The sequence below is a fragment of the Podarcis gaigeae genome (genome assembly GCF_964106915.1).
Source record: "Podarcis gaigeae genome assembly, chromosome: 6".
Classification (NCBI taxonomy): Eukaryota; Metazoa; Chordata; class Lepidosauria; order Squamata; family Lacertidae; genus Podarcis; species Podarcis gaigeae.
In genome coordinates, this window is record NC_139682.1 from 62,207,215 (window position 1) to 62,231,134 (window position 23,920).

A 23,920-nucleotide genomic window follows, 5' to 3' on the forward strand; every position below is an offset into this window, starting at 1 on the left:
TTGCTTTCACCCTTCTGGGATTCTACAGCTATTCCCATATGCTCTTGCATTCTTGGTAGTTGCACAATTAAGCTGATTTCCACACCACTAATGGAGAACCTGTGACACTCCAGATGTTGGGCTTCACCTTCCATCACCCCAGTCAGCATGACCACTGGCCAGTGAGGGTTGGGAATTGTAGTCCAGCAACATCTGGAGGGTTTGGGTATATAGTTAGTAAGATTAATTTAGACCAGGCTTCCTCAACCTTGGCCCTCCATGTGTTTTTGGCCTACAACTCCTATGATCCCTAGCTAGCAGGACCAGTAGTCAGGGATGATGGGAATTGTAGTCTCAAAACATCTGGAGGGCCGAGGTTGGGGAAGCCTGATTTAGACCTTGATTTCTAAGATGGAACTTCTCAGCAATACTCTGATATCAAAATTTTAATTTTTACATGGAGAAACCTAATATTGAATGGAGTAGATTTATATATGTGCAGTTACATTACCTGTAGTAGGTATACAGGGTCTCTTGAGCCCAGAAGAATGTGTCAGAATGAAGGGAAAGTAGCAAATGGTCCTGAAAGTTTTAAACTGTTTGTGTCATTTTAATAATGTGTGACTAAAACAGTCTAGTCCTACTTTAAGAAATGCCTATGATTTGGTTCCTGTTGATGTCTGTGTGCATGGTTAATGAGTTCAAAATTATGATCTATCTATTGCTCATTTTTGCCTTAGGCTGTCTTCACTGATCTGGAAATTCTTGCAGCCATTTTTGCAGCAGCAATTCATGATGTGGATCACCCTGGTGTCTCCAACCAGTTTCTTATTAATACAAGTGAGTCCTATGTTTATTACAAACACACACACACACACACTTACCACCAATTTGGGCAGTTATACTTCATGAAACTTATTTACTAATTAGATCTTTTTTAAAAAAATCACGTAATAAATATAATACATTCATTTTAAATCATGAAGCCTTGAATATACTGAAGATGAATTTCCTTAGGAAATAATGAGTTACATTATCTGGTTTTTTTTGTGGGTTTTTTGGTCAGATTCTGAGCTTGCTCTGATGTACAATGATGAGTCAGTCTTGGAAAATCACCACCTTGCTGTGGGTTTTAAGCTGCTACAAGAAGAGCATTGCGACATCTTCCAGAACTTGACCAAGAAGCAACGTCAAACTCTCAGGAAAATGGTGATAGACATGGTAAGGATTGGGTATCCCACCCCCTGAAAACTTCTTACTGCTCATTTTTCTAATGTATGCAACCGAAATTCAGGTTTCTACTTCCTTGCATTTACAACAATTACTTTTCTTTTCGTATAGGTCTTGGCCACAGATATGTCCAAACACATGTCCCTACTGGCAGACCTAAAGACTATGGTGGAAACTAAAAAAGTGACAAGTTCCGGAGTTCTGCTTCTAGATAACTACACAGACAGAATACAGGTGTGTACAGGAGCTTCTGTTTTTGTGATGCTACTTCTCTTTTAAAAAGGCATACTGCTTACTGTGACTTCTTTAGGGATCAAAACAGAAAACATAACAAGTTATATTCTTGATTTACTGTGGAGAAGGTGTGTCCAGAACCTGATAGTTTGTTCTGCTGTGCATCAAAGAACTTCTAGCACAAGGCATTGCACTGCTGTTCTGGTGGAAAAAGCCAGCCTATTTTCTGGTAGTTGGGAGCGGGGGCGGGGGGGCTGGGATAACTTTCTAAGGTGAGGATACAAGGCCACCTGCAGCTTTAGCATGGCATAGTAATGGCTGTGGAAGTGACTTGCACCAAAGGGGGTAGTAAGAGGAAACCAGGTGGGACAAACGTTGACTATATGCTACTGTAGATGTTGCAACGCAAAATTTCCCCTGTGCTTGCAACTGCAGTTGCAAACGTGACTGAGCTGATAAGCACACTGACATTTGCGCACGTAAACTATATAATCATATAAACCTCTCCACAAGATAGGAATCTGGTGGTTTGTGGTTTCCTACATTCTTCAAACCCACTTGGAGAAGACAGGATCCCACAGTCATAAGGAGTATAATCAGTTCAGTGATCATTTGGATTTGTAGTACAGCCAAGTGTTGTGCAATCTGAAAGTTTCTTCTTCACATGCTTATGGCCTCCAAGGATTAAGACTTGTCATGTGTGGCTAAGAATATTGAAAGAAGAAGCTTATTCCTTAAAGACAGGGACTCCATTCCAATAGTTTACCTGCTTTTTCCACTTTGATGATGATACACCTAGAAACATCCATTTTAGAATATTCCTAGAAATTTCTGTGACTTGAAAAAAATATTTTTATGTGAGGCTACTTATTTAACCCTTATCTTGGTTAAATAGTTGTCCTACAGTTCCTCAGACACAACAGATATGCCAGAAGAGTAACTAGCTTTGTGGCAATGCACAGTGCCCCATGACAAACCCATTGTTCTTCAGTTCTAAATTTCTCCCAGTTGGCACAGAATTCCCATTTCTAAATAAGCATTGCATAAATATGAAAGAAAAATATCCCTTCACAGAATCTCCTACATTAAACCTTTGGCTCTCCTGTAGCAACTGAGAGCTACAACAGTTATATAACATATTCCAGCTTCTAGGAAGTAAGTAGGGTGGAAAGAAACATGACTGACATTCGGATATCTATAATGCTTGGAAAAACAAAGGGCCAGCTAGATGCCAGTCTTGGCAGGCACTGTCTGTGAACCTGCATAAATCGGGGTCACAAATTCTGAATCAGACTCGCGAGTTTGACAGCTCAGGTGCTACAAAACCACTTTTCATTTGATTTATTTCCTCCAAGGAGCTCAAGCTGGTAAATGTAGTTTTGTCTTCCATTTTATCCTCACAGCAACTATGTGAGGTAGATTATATGGCATGCCATATTACGTCTTCTATAAAGGTCAGGGGGGGAAATGAAGTGACACTTTTTAGACTAACTGAGGGAGGTTAGGCTGAGAGATAGTTCATCCCATGGCTGAGACAGAATTTGAAATTGGGTACCTCAGTCTCACTACCATACTAACACTGTAGGATTTGCTGACACCCAGATGAACCCCGGACCTTTAGATCTTCAGTCTAACTCTCTTCCAACTGATCTTAAATCAGATTCAAGACACGAGAGTCTGGACACATTTCTTTCTTCCACACTTGTATCTTTAAGGCACAAGCAGCGTAAAGTAATGTGGAATGCAACTCTAAGCTAAAGGGTAGGATGGAAGTTTCCTGTGAAGTAACAAATAATAATAATAATAATAGATAATAATAACTTTTATTTGTATCCCGCCCTCCCCTGCCGGAGCTGGGCTCAAAGCGGCTAACATCATATAAAACACAATATGCATAAAAACAAACAAACAATGGATTAAAATGCATCCCAAAATTAATTCAAATAAATTAAAATTAGACTGGACAAATGGCCATCCTCAAGTTAAAATTGAAAGTGGTTAATACTCACCAGGACCAACTATTTCCACTAATATTATAAGGACCTGTGAGCGGGCTGGGAAACCTCCTTCATACTTGTTCATACAAAGAGAAAATGAGTCAGACTAAACCCTGGCCAAAGGCCTGGCGGAACAGTTCTGTCTTGCAGGCCCTGCGAAAAGATGTCAAATCTCGCAGGGCCCTGGTCTCTTCTGAGAAAGTGTTCCACCAGGCTGAGGCCACGACCGAAAAGGCCCTGGCTCTGGTCGAGGTCCATCTAATCTCCCTGGGGCTCGGGATCTTCAGGGTGTTGTTATTTGTACTGTAAGGTCCTCCGTGGGTAGAGAAGAGGCAGACCCGTAGGTACGAGGGTCCTAGGTGGTATAGGGCTTTAAAGGTAAACCCAGCACCTTAAACCTGATCCTGTACTCCACCGGGAGCAAGTGCAGCTGGTATAAGCAGATGTTTGTCCTGCTCTGTGGTGTGGTGAGCCAAGGCCCAACCAGGATCTAAGAAAAGGAGAGGTTCAGGCAAGACACAAGGCAGAGCTCTGAAGTCACTCCAGCAAGGAATAAACTGAGCCCTTATATAGCAGCAGCAACTAAAGCCTTTTGGTAGCCCTGCCTGCACTGCAAGGGGCTGCTTTACTTAAAAGAACCAAGCCTTCCCCAATACTGCAGTGGAGCAGAGGAGCCTCAGGTCATCTGCTGTAAAGTCCTCCAAGTCCAAGAATGGCAGTGCCATTGGATTGGAGAGGCAATGGTCCCACAGCCCTTTTGGGGCTGGTCCTGCATCCCCCATCCCTTCAGGTTTGGAATCCTTGCCTCCATGACCCATGAAACAGGACTCTTGACTCATAGTCCCTGGTGTAGTCCCACTTCTGGGGTTTAGGTTTAGTTTTAGTTTAGTTTTGCACTTGAGTATTCAGGAGAGTGTTACTGCAGCTTGCACAGACCGAAATTATTGCTCATTGTGCATATCCACAGTTAATTAGGGTGACATAACATGACCTCTCACCAAATAATCCTCATCTTGACTTAGTAAAAATGTATTTTAATGTTCTCTTTTTATAAAATACTCCAAAATAAGGGTATTTTTTGTGATCGAAATGTTCTTCTTTTAATGTGAAATTGTACAGGATGTGCCAGCAAGTAGAGAATGAAATGTTTTTCTATTCTGCCTGATTATGTGAGCCTTCATATTAATGCAGGTTATGCAATTACAGGTTCTCCGAAATATGGTCCATTGTGCTGATTTAAGTAATCCCACAAAATCCCTTGAACTCTATCGACAGTGGACAGACAGAATCATGGAGGAATTTTTCCAGCAGGGGGACAAAGAACGGGAGAGAGGAATGGAAATCAGCCCAATGTGTGACAAGCACACAGCTTCTGTAGAGAAATCACAGGTATTTGACTTTACTTTACTCCGCTCCACCACCACATATTCAGTTGGGGTTTTGCCATGAGTGTGAGCTTTTTCTGAGGTGGGGTGGATGTCCTCCCCACCCCCAATTCCGTGTTATTTGCATTTACTGGTAATTCCAGAAGGTTTATTTTTGTATCTGATGCTGAACACAGATTGATTCCAAATATCTAGATGTCTCTGAAACGTTTGCGGACTTTAGCAAAAAAAATCCTCTACTGTCAGCTATGAACGTCTCCATTGTGTGAGGGATATAATCATTATTTTTTTATATTCCCAATTCTAGTTGCAAATGCTTGAGAACCATTTTGGGGTAATGACTATATCAAGGGTAGCCAATACAGTGTTCTCTGTATTCCCATCAGCCCCAGCCAGCATGGCTAATGGTTAGAAATGATGGGAGCAGTAATTAAACAACATCTGAAGGGCACCACATTGGCTGTGCCTAGGCTTGAGTAGTGGAACTTAAACTGTAGGGACTGAGCGCTCACTAGGTTATCTTTGGCTGGTCTATCTCACTGTCACTGGCTAACCTACCTCACAGGATAAAAATAGCAGAAATTGTGAGGATAAAATGGATGGGAAGTTGTATGCTGCCCTTAATTCCTTGGGAGAAAATCAAGTTGAATAATAATAATAATAATAATAATAATAATAATAATAATAATAATAGAAAAGATAGCACAAAAAGATTAAATAATGTCCTTTACAATCCCAAAACAGGTAAAACAAAGTCTATGCATTTTCCTGGTTCAAGTTGTCTGCTAAGAGAATAAACTTTCTACTTAGTGTTAAAAAAGTGGAAACATTTCTAGTGGCGTTTCTTTATGGCTATATAATGCTGAAGAACCCCACCTTCTAATAACCAGGCAAAGCTATTTAACTTAAAGGTCTCTCCTGAGCATACTCTGCAGGAAGTTTTCGTCACCTTTTGGCTTAAGCTGTCTCAATGGTTACAATGGAATTATAATGGCTCATTTAACATCCTGTTGTGTCTGAAGAAGGCAAATGTGATTTCCAAACCAAACATCCTAGGACTGCGATGGGCTCCTTGGAGAGCTGTTTTCCTGCTCTGTAAAGTTGCCGTCCAGCAGCTTTTGGAATTAAGTGACAAACTTTGGCCAGGCGGAAGACGATAGCTTTTATGGCCATTCAGTTTTCTCTCTTCTGCGCTTCCTGTTGTCAAGCAACTTAGAACTAACTCAGTTCAGAGCTTACTCATCAGACAAAACGTGAAGGCATCATTCTTTCCCCACAATGACACACCATTTCCACAGAACATTACTGTATCCCCACACTGAGTGCAAGGGGCTGGGTGTAAGAGCAGTTGCCTCCCTTCTCTTTCCTGGTGGAGGAGAATATAAATATTAAAGGGAAACATCATCCACCCCTCTGCTTCTGTCCAAAGATACAGTGCGTTGTGCAAAGTATGTTTACAGTTATAAACTGTTAGAAAACTTCACATCAGAGGTAGGGATGGAAGGACGTGTCAATTTCAGCTCTCAGTTTCTCTCCCCCCCCCCCAAGCTTAAATGCAGTTCACCACATTGTGCACCCATTATAGTGGCAGCTTTTCATGTTGTGTATTTTCTTACAGTTCTTTCTTTTGTTCTTAACAAATTTAGACCCGTGGTAACTTCTTTCTATTGCTTTGCAGGTTGGCTTCATTGATTACATTGTCCACCCGCTTTGGGAGACGTGGGCAGACCTAGTACAGCCAGACGCCCAAGATATCCTGGATACTCTAGAGGATAACAGGAATTGGTACCAGAGCATGATCCCTCAGAGCCCTTCTCCTCCCCTTGATGAACGCAACAGAGACTGTCAGGGCCTGATGGAGAAGTTCCAGTTTGAGCTTACGCTTGAAGAAGAGGACTCTGATGGGCCTGAGAAAGAGAGTGATGGTATCAGCTACTTCAGCAGTACAAAGACACTCTGTGTGATTGACCCAGGAAGAAGGGGTTCCCAAAGTGAAGCTAATATAGAAATTGTGACAGAAGATACATCACCTATCGATACCTAATATATTGTTATCTGTAAGGGTGAATTTAAATACTTCATGCACATGCAGGTTGTCTTGCTAACTAGCCTGAAATCGAGGTCTTAGGTCAGCACCTACCATTGGCTAAAAGACCTTTCCAGCTACTTGAGATTGGAGTCAGGGTTAAAGAGCGTGTAGTGATTGCTCAGGAAATTAACAGGTGATTTATATTGCAGCTTAAGCTTTGTCAGCCAAAAAAATCAAAATCTGGAACCAGTGTGAGTTGCAACTGAACAAGCCTGATCGTGAACAACACTTGGCTGAAATATTTTCTATTCTTAAGAGATTTTGAAATCTAGACAGGTCTGGCATGTAGAACTACTGATTTGTATCTCTGCATTTAAAACTTGTCCACCTGTCTGCAGACCCGTGTGCCTTTTTTATAAAAAAAAAAAACTTCCACGTCTTTTCAAGAAACCTACTAAGTACACAACAAAACATGTTTGATATTGATGTATAATTTTTTTAAAAAATATTCCTGTTTTAACGAAATAGGTCTTCCTTTGTAGGGGCAATACTTGTTTCTTTATTGCAGTTTAATCACGTTGACTTGCTAAATAAAGCAGGGTGCCCTCCTCTTTGCATTACTGCACCATTGGTCACTTTATCAACCCTGCAAAACCTGTGTTGTTAGCTACTGAAAAATGTCCCCCCACCCGCCCCTGGTTAATTGTTTTTGACCTTTCTTTTGCACAGGATAAAGTGTAGCTTTCTGTTCCATAGCACAATACAGCACATGTAAAAGTCAACATACTGAGGTAATGTGATGTACATTCTCCTCCCCTTATTTTTTTTTTTAAAAAAACACTCAGTGGAAGTTGCACGCTTGGTCCTTTGTGTTTTCTCCTCCCCACTGTTCATGTCCCCTTTTCTCTCTTGCACTTGCCTTGAGCTCTAACATGTCCAGTACTGTTTATAACAGTGTATTTATTACTTAATGTATATAATGTAATGTTTTGTAAGTATTAATTTATATAAATTAACATTGCCTGTCAGTGGTGATGTTACTTGTGTAGAATATTCTGCATAAGAGTTGCCTTTCTTGTAACCTTTTGTATTGCATAAAGTAGAAAAACCTGAACATAGCTTAAAAGAGACATATTGAACCCAGAGAGGGCATTCAGGTAGCATTGGCTCACGGGGGTTTCATTTCCACTGGCATTTGGGAAATCATCACAGTTGGTGGGTGATGGAGAAATATTTAGAATCATCTGTTCAGATGATGTGAAACTACTGAAACTTTGAAAGAGGAAACCTACAGTAAAATGCCACAAAATGTTAAGTGTCAGTTTCCAGTTAATGAACAACCCAATGTGAATTTCTATGACAAAATGTGAACTGGTGTTATAATTGTGCTGTGAAACTTCTTCCAACAAAGCTTGTTAGGCATGTATACAGTGCCAATCTCAGTTTGTAAAACTATGTTCCAAGCTTTCAGTCCAACTTGTGACTAACTAGTTGATGAAATAGCACAGTTGTGCATGATCAATGGGTTTGTATGTCTGTTGAACACTGCATTGTTCCAGGTGGTTATTTTGTTTCAAAGTTTCACACAATGTATGTTGTTATAGTATTATATATTGTGTTCAGATGCATTCTTAAGAGATTTTTTATATGAAGTGAATAAATTAAAGCATGACTTAGGTTGGGCTTTCCTAGATGTTCTTTTTAGTTATCTACTGTGCTTCAGTTGCATGTTTAATGCAGAATTTTTAAATTGGTGGTAGTGAACAAGGTATGAATCACTCAACACAAACACAGATACTAGTCACTGGTAGAGACATGATACTGAATTAGGTAAATCTCTTACTGATTAATAAATACATAAGAACACAGAGGGTGAAACAGATTTTCTACCTTAAGAGTCTCATACCCTGCAGCAAGTTATGGCAGTGTTGTGCCTCATTAATTTCTGTAAGCAGGTTCTTAAAAACTTATAAGCTGCCCCATGGAAAATATTTCTGAAACATGGGGTATAAACATAATAAATTGGGAACTAAACACATAAATTTATTTCATGAGCTTAATAATTTTCCTTAGCCTCCCTCTCAACACCAATTGGTATGAAATGACAAACAAACATACACCAGTATCTTAAACCAGTTCCCCACAAATGAAATGCCCATTTTATCAGTATTGCAGAGAGCAGTAAAATGTAAGGAAAACTGTCTGGGTACCTGAAAATTAATATAGAAGAATCATCTGCCTCCTGGTGGTGGCTGGAAAGCAGAAATTACTGAAGTTTGTAAAATGTCTATGCAGTAGTGGTCTTAATTCTATATTTTAACTAATAAACACATAGCTTTTCATGCGTTGGAGAACTTCCCAAGAGTGGCTGGACAAATCACTAAAAACAAAATGTGATGTGACTGAAGCCATTCACTACAAGTAAGTCATTCTCCGTTCCTAATCCCAAGTCGTCTTTGTGCCAGTGATAAAGGAACAAACATCATAGGTAAATATGGTCTCAGGTTATCTTGGATAACCTCTTAAATAACCTTTTTGTCTGCTAATCTATGAATAGGTCAGGTGGAGCACATTCAGATGCCACTTCCCCTGGTTTGTCACCTAGATTGCTACAGGTATGATGTGAAAGTACCTGCAGTTCTAAATTTTGTATTGCCAAGGAAATATGATTAAATTATATCATTCTTTCCTGCAGAATATTTGCATGAAGTGGTTAAACACAGAAGAAGCTGGAGAGGTAATGAAGACAGATCTCTTGCTGTCAACCAGCCCCCCCCCCCCACACTATGACACTCTTTAGGGGAGCGGGTGGCGCTGTGACCATGCCTCTTCGGCTTGCTGATCAGAAGGTCAGTGGTTCAAATCCCCACAACAGGGTGAGCTCCTGTTGTTCTGTCCCAGCTCCTGCCAACCTAGCAGCTTGAAAGCATGCCAGTGCGAGCAGATAAATAGGTACCATTGCGGGAAGGAATAAAGCTAGTTGTTCTGGACAACTTGCCACACTGCACAGTCCTAAGAGGGAATGAACTCAGCAAAATACTGAACAATCTCTAAGAACTGTTGCAAACCCTTTTTATAATTTGGTGGAGGCATTTCATTAATGGCATCTACTTTGCTGTCACCTGGCTTCAGTCCATGACTTGAGAATTATTATTATTATTATTATTATTATTATTATTATTATTATTATTATTATTTTACTTACACCCCACCCATCTGGCTGGGTCTCCTACCCATTGCCAGTAGTCATATTTTTCATTGAGGATGGCAAAGGGTTTCTTCCTTGCCAAGTTTCTCTGGACATCAACATCTGTGTGAATGTAAAATTGTCTCCTGACAGCCTTCTTGAAGTTCTAGGGTCAGAACACAGCCTAAGCGACCCATTCTTCTTTTGTATAATACTTCAGCTATAGGCTGTCATGAACTGGCAGGATGATGGGGAGGAGGAAGAGGGTCCCAGCGAGGGGTGTAGCCAGGACTGGGACACACTGGGGCAAGCAGGGGATGGGGAAGGAAGTACTCAGAGGGTGACGGGATGGATGCACAGGAACCAGAGCAGCAGGACCCATCACCAGAGCCAGAGGGGCTCTTGTCCCCATGAACACAGTGGGCTCTGAGATGTAGGGAGCAGAGGGAGGGGTGTTCTAGGAGGCTGGGGCAGACAATAGCCCACAGCCCAGCTCCCTAGCTGGCCAGGTGGGGCTCATTAGCTCTGGGAGAAGGCGTGTGCTTCCTCAGTTGGAGTAGGCTCAGAACAGGTGAGGGTCACAAGCCTCATCAAGCCCAGATGCTGCAATCAGCAAGCAAAGAAGGAAGCAGAGCTGAGGTGCTGTGTTTGCTCTGCTGCCCCTGTTGATAGACTTTTGCTTGAATGCTCCTGGAGTCTGCTTTCGGTTTGACTCTGGACTGCATTCTGACTGCTGCACTTCAAATTTGGCTACTTGGATTGACTCTGGACTGCGTTTCCTGACCTTTGGACTTTGGTTGTGTGGCTTGACCCTGGACTTCGGATTTGCTGCCAGGTAAGCCTGGGGTTCAGGACACTTTAGAGACGACCCAATGAACTTGAGGTACTGTGGGGCAGGTTGCAATTGGTCCTCTATGGTGTTGGAGATATCCCTGCATCCATAAACAACTAGGGGCACAACTTAGTCTACATAAATGTAATGAACACCTGGAAAGTGTCTCAGACCAGCAAAAACATAGGAGTGTGCTGTAAGGAGCTATGTCTTTAGCAGTGGCCAAGTGGCATGATCTTCATTCACACACCTGATGAGTTGCATAGTCTCACATGCTGCATGGTCCACCTCAAAACACCTTTCTTGCAAAAGGCTACGAATGTCCCTCCAAATGCAGTCAGGGTGACACTTGCTGGGATTGGTTTCACCTTCTTGTGCAATAATTTGGCCACATTTTCTGCACCAGTGTCCAGTTAGAAATAAATAGGCTTGCCAGCAACAGTAACTGGAACACCAGGGAGCAGGGGATACCTTTTGCGCAGCATACACAAAGGATTATGGTCCTTGTCCAGGAGTTGATTAACAAATGTCTACAGCACAAGGTAGGATTTAAATAAAGGTTTCTTAGCAACCTAGCCCTCAGCCTGCCTGAGCATGCTCTACAAACAGCATGGTTATTTAATGAGGAAGACAAGCAATTCTCCAAACTCACAAGTTTGTGCAAGCATCTTTAAATCAGTGACATAGCGATTACTGTAGTGCTTTCCCCTTCCATCTGAATTCATGTGAAGAACTTGTTTCTGTCAAGTCATTCTTTTTAGGAGTGTGGTAGGCTTCAGATTTGCTGGTAACAAATGATATATTTTACTTATCTATTTGGTGAACTGAAAGATATTGAAAACCTTCCTAGCCTCTTCCCCAGGCACATGTAGAATAGGACAGTTTTTGATTCACCATCCTTTATAACTGCATCGCAAACAATGCTGTATACTTCAAATTCCTGCTTCCACTTTCTCCAGTTGCTGGCCACATTGCCCTGAAGTACCAGCTTCCCTGGAAACTCATATTTGTGCCATAACCACTGTGCTGAGATGTTTATGGGGAACAGGCCCAGCTCTGACACCATGCAATATGGTTCAGTGTATCCTTTGTGTATCTACTCACATGGTTGCACACCTTCCTGTTAACCCTACACCACAGCATTCACCAAAAAAAGCAGTTGCTGAACTACAGAGGAAAAACAAATAGCTCTGAGGCTGGCTTGCACCAAACTGAGTTGGTAGAGGACTGGCACACAAGCACACTATAAATCCCACCCACTAAGGAGCAATTGTGTAACAGTCAATCTCATTTTAACCCTTTACATGCCATATATCACAGGGCTCATCTTTTCCACATATTTTTGCATTTATTGTTATATGCTGTTACCTCATTTTTTATTTTGAGTTATATCTTCCTATAAAGATAACAAGTTTTTTAAATGGCAGTTTTAAATAACAGAAGAGGTTTGACTAAAGCAGGGCACAAAGGAGTTGTGAGGATATGGTGGGGTTTTATTCATCTATTTATTTATTAAATTTATATACCACCCTTCATCAAACGATCTCAGTTTGCAAAATAAGGGGCTTAAAGAGCTATGAGGATATGGGAGTGGCTTGAAAAGGCTAGAGAATATGCACCTCCTTCCCATAGCTGTCAATGTTTCCCTTAAAAACAGGGTTATTCAGTGTTACGGTAAAATCTGGGTGCGAGGCTGCTCTGCCACCCAGCTCATGGGACTAAGTCCGCGGGTCCCTGCGGAGGAAAATGAGCTCAGCCGGAGACAGGAGCAAGCTGCAGAAGATCCAAGTTTATTGCGCAATAGGTTCAAGGCGAGATTGAACAGCGAGAAAGGGGTGACATGAATTTTTGAAACTTCCCTCCATGTCCCAGAATACAGTGCAAAATACATCCCAGTTACATCATGAGTACATTAAAGAGAGGTTGGGTTACACCGGATTAACATACAGAGGAGGGAGGGGGAATATGCAGAGCTGGAGATATGCGCAGATAAGCACTTCCTGAGTACCGGTGATGAGAAGACAATAGTCCAAGTATGTAAAGTCTGCCACCTGGCATTGCCCGGAGGAAAGGCTTGGCAGAGTGATTTGACAGGATTAGGGTTTTGACACCTTGCTTGAGGGGTTATGGAGGACAGGGAAGGTGTCATGGAGTCCTAGAGAAATTGAGCAAATTGGCACGTTGATTTTCTATGAATTTTATAGATTCTAGTCCCTTTTGACATTGACAATTTGAAATAAATGGATATATTGTAGCGAAGAAGACATGCCTTCTGTATCATTCAGAACAGGATTCCTCGCAAGAAAAGGGAAAAGTTGACAGCTATGCTCCTTCCCAAAGCCTACTTAGCACTTTCCCAGCTTTCAGAAGGAGGCGGGAGGGCTCCTGGCCCCGGACAAAGCCTTGTGCCTCCTTCCCATAGCCCAGCACCTCGCTTAGCCAGCTTTGTGAAGGGAATGAAAGGGCTGGGGGAGGGGGAGGTCGTCCAATTTTGGCCTTGCTTCCACCGTCCTGCATGACAAGGTTATGTGTGGCCCATGGGTTCTGCATCAAAGCACTCTTGCAACCCACTTGATATAATTTGGGTTGCCCTGAGCTAAGAGGTTATTGTGAGGGTGGCAGGGGAGATGGCAATAGGAATGATCAGGGGCACAGCCCCATGTGCTTTCAAGTGTTCAATACATTATTCTGTCATAATCCTCACAGCATCCTGGTAAGCACACAGAATTACCCACATAGGGAAGGGAACAAAACGAGGGGTGGGGCTTAACTGAAGTCATCTAGTTGAGTTCATGATAGTGCTGATTCATAGCTAAGCTTCTTAGTTATTATGTGAAACTACGGCAGATCTCAAGTTATTTGGCCACTGATAATACTTGTGTTATATTCTGAATTTCGTATCAGTGATGTTGCTCAAGCATGGTGGTTTTCTAAACAGGACCAACCTTTGCTCATCCTTCCCTAACATGAACTGGAAAAGACTAACTTCTGATATTTGTGCATTCAATCATAAATCAACAGCACCATCTGCTGGAGAAAGGGATAATAATCAAGTCGTCATGCACCAAATCATTCTACCTACCTGTCTGGTCTTCTTCCTCCTTCCCTGACCCCTGGTCCTCCTCCTCCTGTTCCTTCCTGACTCCACCAACCACTCAAACTCTCAATTAGCCCTCTTCCCACCAGCACCTGGCTATATATGCACTTCTTCTGGAACGTCTAGTCCTGCCCCAGCCAATCACACAGTCCAACTGAAAATTCAAAACTCGAACGCACCAATCAAAACAAGCATATTCTTATGCATAACAAGAATTCTAACACCAAGCAATATTTCACTGGGCCAGATAAAAAAACTCCCCACAGCGAATCCATTACAATGAAGTGTCAGAGCACATTACGCAATGCCTGTTAACACTTCATTCAAATAAACAAGATTCCTTCACAGAAGCACAGCCAGGTTCGCCTGGCACCTTTATTATACACCAGGGGTCAGCAACCTTTTTCAGCCGTGGGCCGGTCCACTGTCTCTCAGACCATGTGGGGGGCCAGACTATATGGGGGGGATGAATGAATTCCTATGCCACACAAATAACCCAGAGATGCATTTTAAATAAAAGCACACATTCTACTCATGTAAAAACACACTGATTCCTGAACCGTCTGCGGGCTGGATTGAGAAGGCGATTGGGCCGCATCTGGCCCCTGGGCCTTAGGTTGCCTACCCCTGTTATATACCTTTAGGTGCTAGGCAAAAACATTTCTCTTCAGCCAGGCTTTTGGCTAACACCCTATATCCTTTTAAATGTGTCTGTGGGAGGGGGTGAAGGAAGCAGATTTATTGTTTTGCTTTGTTCCTGTATGTATTTTGTGTTCTTATTTTGTATTTTCATGCTATGAGATGTACAGATGAAGGGTAGTATACAAATTTAATAACGAATAAATAAAAAGCTGCCTTATGCTCAGTGCTATTTTTTCTAGAAACAGAGGTGCTGGAACTGAGTTCGGGATGAAAAAAAGCCCTGCTTTTACAGAGTCAGACCATTGGTCCACCTAGTTTACTAGCTGGCAGTGGCAGCTCTTCAGGGTTTCAGTTAGGGATTTTTTCTCTGGGACCTTTGGCATGCAAAACAGGTGCTCTACCACATGCTCCACCCCATTCCCAGTTGTAAGGTGGAGGGTGAGTCACCATACACCGCATCAAAATTTCCCTGCCCCTCTGCAATTTGTGTCTGTGGGAGGCGAGGGGAGGGGGAATGATATACTTTAGCAATGGAAGGGTTAAAGTAATAGAGCTGATTCCTAGAGAAGAGAGACAGACTGCACTGAAGAAAATGGCTGAACAATGTATACAGGCCTTAACCCAACGATAAGAGCAACACAATGCATTATCTACATCTAGGGAAACTGAGCAACTATTACAGTATGTAAAAAAAAAAAAAAAGGCTTTTCTGAGCTACAGAAACAAAAATAATCTCGACAGGGAAGGCTTGGGAGGGAGAGATGTTCATGACGCTCTGCAGAAACACAGTAAAAAGTAAACAAGAAGCGGCTATTCCACAGTAATTACCCCACAACCTGTGATATAGGGAGGGGTGTGTCCCCCCGGGAAACTCACAGGAACTCAGTTCCAGCACTCTCAGGTGAGTTCCAGCACCTCTCTGGTGGGCACCATTAAACAACAACAACAGAACAGGGAAGGTGTTCATGGTGAGTTTCAGCACCTAGAAAAATAGCACTGGATATGGGGATAACTTGGCATGCCAATGGCTTGATAGCAGGTGAGAATGTACAAGCACTATAATAATCAGAGATACTGAGATGTCAGGAAGTTATATGAGGATAAGAACCAATAAACCTAAGGGGGGCTTATTTCTAATATGATTTAGGCCTCTGGTAGACTGCATATAACAACTGGCACTGGATCCCAAAACATGAAAAAGAATCTAAGCATTTGTCTCTTGTGAATAATTACTGTATATACCTGCTATATTGCTTCGTCTGGCTGTAAACATGCTTCTCATGGACAGAAACAGAAGCTTAAAGAACTGAACTGGAACAATTGTTTTAGATTTAAGCTATGTTGCAGTATCTGTATATGGTTCAGAGAAATGTATATGGAAATACTGTGGATGGGAAAACCAGACAATTATACATATTGTGGGTTTTTGTTTTGTTTTAATGATGCATTCAAGGCGTAGTTTATAAGACAAAATTTATACAACTACTATTAAAAAATGTGGGGTGGCGGAAGAGGAGGAATAAGGTTACAATCCGATACCCACCTAGCAGGAAATAAGCTTCACTTAAGTCAATGGGTCCTACTTCTGAATTTACATGTATAGGTTTGTGCTGTAAATTGTTTTGCAAGTTCTTCACACAAACTAGATAAATGCAGATTTATAGCAGCATAAGGACAAGTAGGTAGAAGAGACAGAAATAACTGATGCATAATGCTCTATATACTTAAGTGTGGTGTGTTTTGTAATGGACCATATCCTTTTAGTGTTTGTTTTTGATTTGCTAGAGGCAGCTTTCGCTTGGTGTCTATAAACTGTATTCCTCAGAAACCACAGCAATATCAGCTGTAGGGGGAAATTTCACTTTCCTTTTTTAAAAAGAAGCTGTCTTGTGACAACTGTTTCCTTCAGCAAAATAAAGCTTTGAAGTAACCAAAAGCAACTAACATTCCATTTTCATTGGAAACTAAAATGCTCTCCCTGAAACAATTTTAGATGCTATAAAATTGAACATGATGAACTAGGACAGAGAATAAGAATAATTGAAGTGCTCAGACGATTGATGCCCACAAAGCTGTTCTTAACATTTAAAGTATGTGGCAGGGGAGGAATCAGTATCCCAAATCATATACAGAGACTTGAGTACAACATAACTCTTAACCAGACTTGTAAAGAAACCTTGCACATTTTGTGTTGGTCTGCTATGGAAATGCTGGCTTTTAGCTTCTTAGCAATGTACTAAATAACTGCATTGTACCAAGAGGACAGGTGGAAGCAGAATGGAGTGATTTGTTCATCCTCTGCCAGCTCTCTGTTTTTCCATGCTGGTTGTGCAGGAATAAACTGTGCTTCCTTTGTAGCTGGTGCAGAAATCTAGTAGGCTGGATGAAGCGATCCACCACCCCTCTGCCAACTGGAATTGATGGCTGGTCCACTTAAGAATTCAACCTAACAGTGCTGGGCAATTTTTCAATCACCAGGACACAGGCCAGTGGCACTCAAGGGCCTTTAAGGGTTACTTCTGCTCATCATAGCAGCTACCACTGGTAATTTTTGAATATGTTGTAGGATGGAAGTGTGTATGGATCCTCAGGCACAGCATTGTGCACTGGGAAGGAAAACATGTGAGGTTGACACAGTGGTCAAGTCAACTACATCCATGGGTGCATGTTTCCTGGATCTCCAGGTAGGGATAAAGTGGTTGTGTTCCCTGGTGGAGAAGAAGCAAATCCAGCACCAAGGCTCTCCCAATCTGTTGGTTATTTGCCTGGGTGAGAATTATCTGTGCTCACGCAAGGACATACTGGTAGACTTGGTATGTCCATTGCCTAGGCCTCACGGCTGCAGTGCTAAGCTCCTAGCCTGGCTTAAACCCCTCCCTGGATGCCCAGTGGGATCCTGGGTGCTTGGCTTGTGCCACACCAGGATCCAGCATGTGGGAGATTGAAGTCAAATACAACTAACAATCATAGGGCTAGTTAATGCATGAAGTACCACAGAGTTGTATTGCTAGATAGACTCAGCTAGGACACACCCCTTCTTCTCTGGAGAGGGAGAAAGTGAAGATTTCCTTCCTTCCTTCCTCTCTCTCTCTCCCTCTCTCCCTGCAACATGTAAGGAGATGGAGGTGTGTAAACTTGCTTCAGAGCTTACAGGATGTGTTTGGAACTATATTCTGTACTTTCTACCCAATAGAATTTTGCCTGTATTATCTTTGCTGCTGCATGGAACAATGCATGACTGAGACCTTGAATCTGTAAGTAAAGTGTTTTAAACTTATTTAACAGTGTGTGGTCTGCTCTAGGGGCACAAAGAGGTCAACTGTTATGCACCACTGAATGGGATAAAAAATGGTTTAACAACCTATATCTCCAAGACTACATTGCTGCTTATTTTTGTGAGTTTAATATTCTGCTTCTGGAGCTCACTGTGTGCTAGCCCCATGTTTTGAATCTAGGCACCTATCCATTTTCTTTTTGTTGTTCACCTACACATGTGGGTCCTTATACAGCAGTAGTCAACTCACAAGGTTGCAATGGGTTCATCACAGCCATAGTGCTGAATACTATTCCAGTAGCAAGGACTGCTTGGAATGATGACCTGATCCTTTCCCTACTTCTCTGCCAACCCCACTCAGCTGCTATATAATCAAAGCTGTGGCCTGATGGGAATTGTAGTCCAGCAGCACCTGGAAGCAGGAGGTTCCACACTCCCAGTTTAAAGAACTAAGGGTTTAAATTAGAGTATTGAAAGCTTAAATTAGTATGCAGATGATGGGTGGCCTCTCCTCTTTCAAAGGTGTATAGCACCTTGAAGATGTGCACAGATGGCAGCTGATGCAAGACTTGATGCATGGTGCTTTATTTATTTAAATATTTTTTTTTAAAAAAATCTGCCCTTCAGCAAAATGATCAGCCATCTGTAGATGAAAAAATAACACTTAAAATAGATAGTCTGCAGTTTTAAGCACACTAACTAGGAAGTAAGCCCCATCGAGTCCAGGGGGATTTACCTTTGAGTAAAGATGCCTCAATTCAAATTTATTTACGGCTATTAGCCCATAAAATATGTACAAACATAAAAGCACAGAAGCATAAAAAACCAATACATCTAAAGTAAAGATCTTGAGTAAAGATGCATAAGATTGCACTTGAAATTAGAGCTGCAGTGCATATGTTCAAACATTGCATCTTCAACCATGGTTCTAATCAAATCAGCCAGTTTTAGAAGATGTTCAACTGTATTTTGAAAGATGGTGCATGGAAAAAGCCACAAAGAAGGACATTGGCTTCCCCCTAAATTAAAACAAATCCTTTAAAATAAACAGTATTTGCATCTTTCATGTAACTATTGTAGCAAAAAAAAAATCTATAATTATGATATGTACTGTCAAAAGCAAAAATAAATAACCAAAACAAAATCTAGATTTGTATTTTGCATCAGATGAAATATTAGCTCAGGCTGACATATGCATTTACATGCAGCAGCAAGCCTAACCATTAGATGTCAGTAGTGTGCACAGTACAAGACTGATACTTAGCTGCCAGATCACCAACTCAGATAGTCACCATGATAAACACTTCATTTCCAGTTCCAAGAGGCAGTCATTAACCCTTTAATGATGTAAAATGTTCAAGGGCATGGGGTTTTTCGAGCTCTTAAACTTTCAGCAGTAGGTTGCTGTAATGTTAAGGGAATCTGGTCTTTTTGTTTTATATGTTCCAGTTCACCAGAGTCTGGAGAAGTTCCAGGCCAGGTAAGGTTACCCCTTTCTACATGACAAACTACTTCTGAAAGTCCTCTCCATTCCAAAAGGGCTGTGTTGCATTTGGAATGGGAAGCTGGTTCAAGAGACATGGTCTAAAAAGCCCTCCAGCTACATGGAGCATGTTGTACAATTATTTGGATTCTAGCCAGTGTCTGTATCAATTCAAGGAGAGAGATAAAGGAATTTACTACACTGTAAATTCACTCTTCTGTCTAGAGTGTAGCCTTTATATCTGAAATAGCACCACCTCTCGGTCCTTTAAATCAGGAGAGGTTATGAAAGCTCTGGATCGGTGTTTGAATGCAGTGGTGGCCAATAAACTGAATCCTGGGAAGACGGGAGGCTCTTTGCGTCATTCCCATGTTTGGGAAATTAGCAAGTTGCCAACTACAGTCATACCTCGGGTTACAGCTGCTTCAGGTTGTGTTTTTTTGGGTTGCGGACCACCAAAACTCGGAAGCACTGGAATGGGTTACTTCTGGGTTTTGGTGGTTGTGCATGCGCAGAAGCGCCGAATCCCAACCCGTGCATGGACAGACATGGGTTGCAAATGATGCAGGTTGTGAACGTGCATCCCGCACGGATCACGTTCGCAACCCGAGCGTCCACTGTATGGCTATTCCTAGATAGGGATGGCTTGATCACTGTAGTCCATGTGTTGGTAACCTCGAGGCTGGATTACTGTAATGTGCTCTACGTGGGGCTGCCCTTGGTCTGGTTTGGAAACTCCTGCTGGTGGGGGCATCTGGTCAAGAACATGTGATGCCAAGGTTAAAACAGCTGCATTGGCTGACCATCTACAGACGTGCCAGGTTCAAGGTTCTTGCATTAATTTACAAACTCCTGAACAACTTAGGTCTAGGGTACCTCAGGGATCGCCTGAACCCTTATATTCCAACTAGATCACTGAGGTCATCTACTGGAGTGTCACTGGCCATTCTATGAGTTGGTGAGGGTCATTTGACAACCACTTTAGTATATTTGGCCCAGTCCTTATGGAATACTCTGTGAATAGAGATTCGGCAGGTAGCTTCAGTGTCAACTTTTAAATGCATGCTGAAACCTTTTCTATTACACCAGGCCTGAGCAGGCAATTAAAAATACATCTTTCCTCAGTTGATGTCTGTTTTTAACCTTTTTATATGTTTTTAATTGCATGCTTTATGTTCCATTGGTGTAATCTGTTTTGATATTTTTTATGATATAGTGGCATATAAATACTTTTATAAATGAACAGATAAAAGGCAAAGTCAATCTGCTAACTTTATAAAGGGTAAGGGCTTTCTACTTTCCCAGACTAGAACTGAAAGTGGTGGAAAACTCTTGCCCTGCTTGCTCAGCCTTAATTAACATGAGTATATAACTGAAGGGCAACTGTCAGTTAGTTCAAATTTCATTGTGGAAACTACTGTGCCTTTAACATTTGATAGAGCTTGTGTGCATTTAATGGTTGCATTGCCAACATAAATTAAGCAGGGAAAGCTTTCCATAACCAGAAGTTCCATTGATGGGAAAAGCTATTACCTGCTATATTTTTGCTTGTCATAATCAGATTTTTAAAATAATAATAATGCAGGATCACTGCCAGGAAAACTCTATAATGCATGAGCAAGAAAACACCAGTTTCAATATTTGCATTAAAATAGTATATCTGAATGCTGTGGATCTTAGTCTCACTTGTGCTTGAACTGGGTAGCTGTCTTCTCTAAACTAAATGGAAATCATAAACTAATCTATTGAGCATAGCTATGCAAAGGTTGTGGACTGTGTGTAATAAGCTACTTCAATTCCTTGTGTAGTCCTGACACTAACATACCTTCCTCTCACCATCCAGGTAGCTCTGAATAGATTTTGGAGTGTGACCATTTGGTTAAATCAATATTACTAGATCAAGCATTTTAAAGAGAGCAACCACATTTTATGTTTACTACATATTCAGAGTTCTGTTGTGTGTGTGTTTTTAGCTAACCATCTGTGTTTCTGTCAGTCAATGGCTGAGAAAAATTGGATGGGGTCCCAGTCCTTCCGGGTCATAGTCTTTTGCACTGGCATAGTTTCCTAGACCACATGGGGAACCTGATGCCCTTCAGATGTTACTGGATTTCAGCTCCCATCAGCCATATCCAAAATGGCTGATGGCCAAGGATAATGGGCATTGTAGTCCAACATCTGAAGGAGATCAGGTTGGGGAACGCTGCATTAAAATGTGCCTTATAATGTATAGAACAGTAGTTTAAAATGTCATCGTGAATGAATGAAGACATGTTTTCAATGCCTCTTTTGAGGGTATTTTGCATTTTTGTAATCAAATTTAGATGGGACAGGGCAATTCATAAAGGTTTCAGATACATTATTTGAAGGAAGTGTTATTTTAAGCATGCCAAGCAACACCTAAATATGAAAAGAAAATCTAAATACAGTTTCCAATGTGCCAGTCAGTATTTGCTGACTGTTTTAATAAAGCAAAATATGAGTGTGCCTAAGAAGATCTGCTGCAGGCAAGAACAGACCTCATATGCCTTTAATTTGTGCAACCAGGGAGTCCCACCAGGTGCAGCTGGTTATTAAATAGAGTGGTAAGGCAGAGAAAAGCTGCACCTTCAGCCACACAACTGTTCAAAGATTCAGGGAGCCGTGTCCTTGTGTCTAGTGGTATGTCTGAATTTTAAAGGAGTTCCTTCAAACAGTGTAAAGAAACCATCATTACAGATAATGCCTGCCCTTCGTAAAAACAGCCATGTCCCATCTCAATTGGTGTGCTTTAGTTGAATGATCTTTGATAATGTGAAATACATTTCAGAAGGTTTTGCGATGGCGCTATCTATATTAGTCATCCTGCTACTTTATTTTGGTACATATCAGTTAATTAAATCTGCATGCCTGAGAATCACAGATAGTGATAGTGTATTTAGTGGAAAGAAACTAGTTCTCATGACTTCAGTTGCATTCGCTGATTCCTGTCCTTGTTTATTCAGGAGTAAATGGATTACCATGGAATGGACTTGCTGCCAAAGAAGTACCAAGGATTGCAGCCTGATATTCAGGTAAGCTTTATTAGTAGGGCTTGCTTATAAGAAAATTTGGTGACAGTAGCATTGGAAGTATTTATGCAACTTTGGCGAAATATGTAGGGAATGATTTGTGTGTAAGTTCTTTCAATATATAGAGATGTGAAATTCCCTTACATTGAAGCTAGGCTTACAAATATCCCTGGTTTGGGCTTTAAACCAGCCCAAGCAGCTGGCCTCTAACTTACTATTATCCTTGTAATTAGACTTAATTTTATTATTATTATTTATTTACTGATACAGTGCAAAATTGGGAAGTGCAGAAGATATTGGTGAGCTTTGGTTTCTTACATTGAAAAATCGAGGCGCTATGTACTAAGGAGGTGATACTGCCTCTCTTATCAGACTGTAGCAGACTGTTCTGTCAAAAAAGATCTGCCTCTTGACAGTTGCCCATTTTAAAAAGCTCTGGATAAGGGGAAATATTAGCTGTCAGGTGAATCCTAAAGAATCTTGGAGAGTGCTGCTAGACAGTAATTCCTGCATGTGACTGGGAGAGACGATGCTTCCCCACCTGTGTGTTTAACTATATTAAGATGGCTTTGCAGACTGAATAAGCTTTGCAAGGCAGGATAGTGGAAAATGACGTAACAGAGGGACAGAGATGTTATCCTCTGCGTTTTTTTGTTTTTTTTAAAAAAGTGAAGCTCTGTAGCTTTGAGTGGGGTTTTATTTCCTGTTTTGCCTTTGTTCTATCTCCATGGAATTATAGAAGTGTCTTTTCCCTGAGTTAAATAAAATGTTTGTAGAAGTGCTTCCTTCCATGGTGGAGGAAAAGGCTGAATGGACATTGTATGTCACTTTAGTATTGTCCAAAGATGGGAAGTCTTTCTGTAGAGCTGAAATGGCTGTGGAAAGGAGTAATTTTGGTAAATCTACCCGTGGCTGACTTATGAAAAGCAAAGCAAAAGGGCTTGAATTTGGGGTTTTGTTTTGCCAGCCATATAGTTAGACCACTAGGGGTACCCTAAATGATGTAATGAAACACTTACCTCCTAAATTTATTTAAAGTAAATCAATTGTTTTAAGTATAAACTTGTTTTACAGGAATTGAGCAGGAGTTGCTGGTTAAAGTATGTAAAATAAAACAGTTATTGCTAAAGCCTGCTTCTTACTGAAATGGTAAACCTATGTTTGGCTGCCCACACAGCTCCGATGTATGTGAGGAGTGTGTCACATCCGAAAGTTCCTAAATAATGAAAGCTAAGTATTTGGGAGAAGAGTTATAACTTTACTACTCTCCCTGACATGCTAGATTTCTGTGTGAAGGAGTTTTGTACTATATGGCTTTTATACAGAGAGGAACTTAAGGTTCCACCTGCAATTTATAGTGGCACAGTTCAGGCATGTTTTCTATCTCTCCCAGAACTAGGCCCATAAGAGACCATCTTAACAAATGCCATGGCTTTCATTGTTTATGGTTTTTTATTGTTTTATGGGGTTATATTTCTGTAAAAGTGGAAATACTGTATTG

The 23,920-nt window shown here is 41.3% G+C and overlaps 2 protein-coding genes across 14 annotated transcripts in view; both read left to right on the plus strand.

The window, feature by feature from the left end:
* PDE4B (phosphodiesterase 4B) overlaps window positions 1-8,530 on the plus strand; it is a 256,742-nt gene extending 248,212 nt beyond the window's left edge. For all 6 annotated transcript variants that reach the window (XM_083742993.1, XM_083742994.1, XM_083742997.1 and 3 more), the window contains 5 exons: window positions 720-819; window positions 1,046-1,200; window positions 1,321-1,443; window positions 4,647-4,829; window positions 6,504-8,530. In XM_083742993.1, the coding sequence (XP_083599119.1) occupies window positions 720-819; window positions 1,046-1,200; window positions 1,321-1,443; window positions 4,647-4,829; window positions 6,504-6,869 (927 nt within the window). In that variant the 3' untranslated portion in view covers window positions 6,870-8,530. The remainder of the gene's footprint in view (window positions 1-719; window positions 820-1,045; window positions 1,201-1,320; window positions 1,444-4,646; window positions 4,830-6,503) is intronic.
* Window positions 8,531-15,065: 6,535 nt separating this feature from the next.
* SGIP1 (SH3GL interacting endocytic adaptor 1) overlaps window positions 15,066-23,920 on the plus strand; it is a 148,791-nt gene continuing 139,936 nt past the window's right edge. For 2 of the 8 annotated variants that reach the window (XM_083742982.1, XM_083742981.1), the window contains exons 1-4: window positions 15,066-15,293; window positions 17,806-17,866; window positions 19,336-19,366; window positions 22,354-22,422. The gene's annotated coding sequence lies outside the window, so the exon portion shown is untranslated. Of the gene's footprint in view, window positions 15,581-16,970; window positions 17,157-17,674; window positions 17,867-19,335; window positions 19,367-22,353; window positions 22,423-23,920 lie in introns of those variants that run through there. The other 6 variants (XM_083742959.1, XM_083742964.1, XM_083742965.1 and 3 more) reach the window with 6 other exon arrangements.